The 2,904-nt window shown below is 16.0% G+C and overlaps 1 protein-coding gene across 1 annotated transcript in view; it reads right to left on the bottom strand.

Annotated features, from left to right (window-relative positions):
• Nucleotides 1-316: 316 nt before the first annotated feature.
• The window catches only part of LOC102670823 (egalitarian protein homolog), a gene marked incomplete at its 3' end in the record, with an annotated part of 6,206 nt that continues 3,618 nt past the window's right edge, over nucleotides 317-2,904 (bottom strand). Inside the window, exon 7 of the mRNA XM_006622215.2 lies at nucleotides 317-425. Within this exon, the coding sequence (XP_006622278.2) occupies nucleotides 317-425 (109 nt within the window). The remainder of the gene's footprint in view (nucleotides 426-2,904) is intronic.

Genomic DNA, 2,904 nt, shown 5'->3' with positions numbered 1-2,904 from the left:
TTTTTATTTATGAAATTTTATTAAATAAAAAGAATATTATAATATTAAAAATAATATTTTTATAAGTAGAGTTGTAATAATTATAATAATATAATTATAGTATAACAATATATTTATAAATAAAATAATAATAATAATTATGATATAATAAATAATGTATCATATAATTAATAAATAATATATTAAACACTTAATATTTAAAAACATTAGAAAATTAATTATGAATTTAACTCACCTAAATTTCCATTAGACATGATATTTCTTCTAAAAATATTATTTTAAAAAAAAATAAATTTCAATCAAAATAATTTTATACCCAATACAGACTTTTGTACGCACTATAGAATAGATTCAACAAGTGTGTGACTTCAAGTTCCGAAGTAATTTCCAACAGTCCATAATTCATACTGCATATATGTAGACAACTACATATAAATTCTTATATAGTATTATATAGTATTATAAGTATATAGTATACTTATATAGTATTATAAGATATAATATACATACAAAATAACAATCAAAATATTTTATAATTCGTGGGGGTCTTAAAGATCAAATGTTATCTTATTGAATTGAATAAAATATTATACAATAATATATAATATTATAAGTATTATATATATAATTCAAACATTAATTTGTAAAAAAAACAGAATTTCCAAAAAAAAATTATATTTTTATCATTGAAATTTGTTATATCTTTTTGTATCATTATAATAAATCGTGTAATAAATCATACATGTAAGATATTTTTTATATTATGCAAAAAACAATGAAATATATAAAAATATTATAACAATTATACATATAATTTCTCAAATCAAATATAAATCGAATATAAATTAAGTTTTTAATTATGCACATTTTTAGAGATTATTATATGAATATTAATAATTATTTTACAGAAAGATTTATGATTCATTTCAAAAGATATGCTTAAATTAATAAAAACTAATTTGAAAATTTTGCATGTTAATGCAAAATTGATTAAAAAAAAATATGAAAATATAATAAATTTCATAGGTAAAAATATTAAAATGTATAACCTAGATCTATTTTTTTATTATTTTTAAATAATAGTAAGATATGTGAGATAAATCTTATTTAATATTAATTTAATATTTACAATCTAAAAAGATAATTAAATATTATTATAAAAATTATTTAGATAATAGACTATATATAAGAAAACAAATATAACTATATTATTTCAGTTAAGCAAAATAGTAATCTATATATTGTTTTAAACAATTATTTTTTCATTAAATTAAAAGATTATAAAGAATGAAATGCAGGAATATTTTTTATTTATAATTCATTTCATGTAAAGAAACACTTTAATTTATTCCATAAAATTTATTATGCACATTTTTCAGTTTTTAATGTAATAAATTAATCATTGTTAATAACAACAATATTTATTATTTTAGATAAAATAGTTTTTTAGATTTAAAATATGTTTTTAATTAAAATAACTTAAATGCATTAATAAAAATAAGGCAACTGAATTAATTATTATTGATCTAATTATTACTGTTAATAATTATCGATCAATGTTATATTTTAAAAAAGAACAAAATGTTACATCAGTATATAATTATAAATATAATGTTAACAGGCATTTTTATTAAAGAGTATATTATAAAATAAAAAACTATTTAAAATCATTTCACGATAATAAAGAAAATAATTATAGCCTGTCTCATAAAATTCATATAGTTTTCTATTTATACAGAACTAACTATTCATATTGTAAAATTGTCATCATCTAAATATTTCAATGGAAAAAATTTCATGGTTGCATATTTCATAGTACTTTTAAACAAGCATTTCTAAAACAATTGCATATTATTTGCATTTTATGAAGATAATAAAATTCTAAATATAAGGATTTAAAATTAAAAAATAGACCAATATACAAATAAAAGTTAAATAAAAATTCTATAATATAAAATACTTTTGAAAAGTATTGCATTAAACTACTGAACTAACTTATTGAATCTTAACATTATCACATTTGTTCGTTCTTTTTGCGATTGTCGCAATTAATTTTTTATAATTATTGTTAATTTTTTATGATAAAGAAGATTTTTTAAATCCTATTTATTATTAGTTAAAAAACAAAATAAATTTTTCTTTTTATATAATTATAAATGATATATTAGGATTTGGCACAAATATAATTTCAAAAAAATTAGACATATCAAAATATGTTATATTATTATATATATTTATGCTTATTTTTGCATATATTTTTATTTTAAAAATGAATACTATCAAAAATATTTTTCAATAAAACTGAAAATATTAAATATTAAATATATATCTATGAGAAATATTCATTATGTTAGACAGTGATTTTAATGCAGCACTTTATTTTTACATAAAAAATTAAATTTTTCTACATATAATGTAATTCCATACTTCTTTATGATGACATAAATTGTATTTATTAAAAAATTAATAAATTTTTTTTAAAGTATCGTTAAAATATTTAAATGTTTATATTTTTTATATATAGAGGAACAATATTAGTATTTTAATCCTGAGGAGCAACATAAATTATTCAAAAAAATTTTTTATCAAATTTTTGTTAGTAAATACATAATTTGATTTTTCTTTCTTATATTCTTGTAAAGAAAGATAATCATCTAAAAAAATATTTTACAATATTAAATTTTTTTTCATTAAAACAAATTTTTCCTAAATTCTGATTACTACAGAATCAGATTTGGAAAAAAAACTGATTGTTACAGTTCAATAGATACAATTTTTTAAACTATAAAATAAATCAATTTTCAACTAATTTTTTTTAATTTCTCTTTTTCGTAAAAATCTAATAATGGCAACTTCCTTTCTTAACACTTTCACAATAACTAAAACATACTACTTTTTTGGCGA

Source organism: Apis dorsata, unplaced genomic scaffold (assembly GCF_000469605.1).
Source record: "Apis dorsata unplaced genomic scaffold, Apis dorsata 1.3 scaffold_676, whole genome shotgun sequence".
Lineage (NCBI taxonomy): Eukaryota > Metazoa > Arthropoda > Insecta > Hymenoptera > Apidae > Apis > Apis dorsata.
The sequence above is the reverse complement of the archived record's forward strand: the minus strand, read 5'-3'. Positions and strand labels throughout refer to the sequence as shown.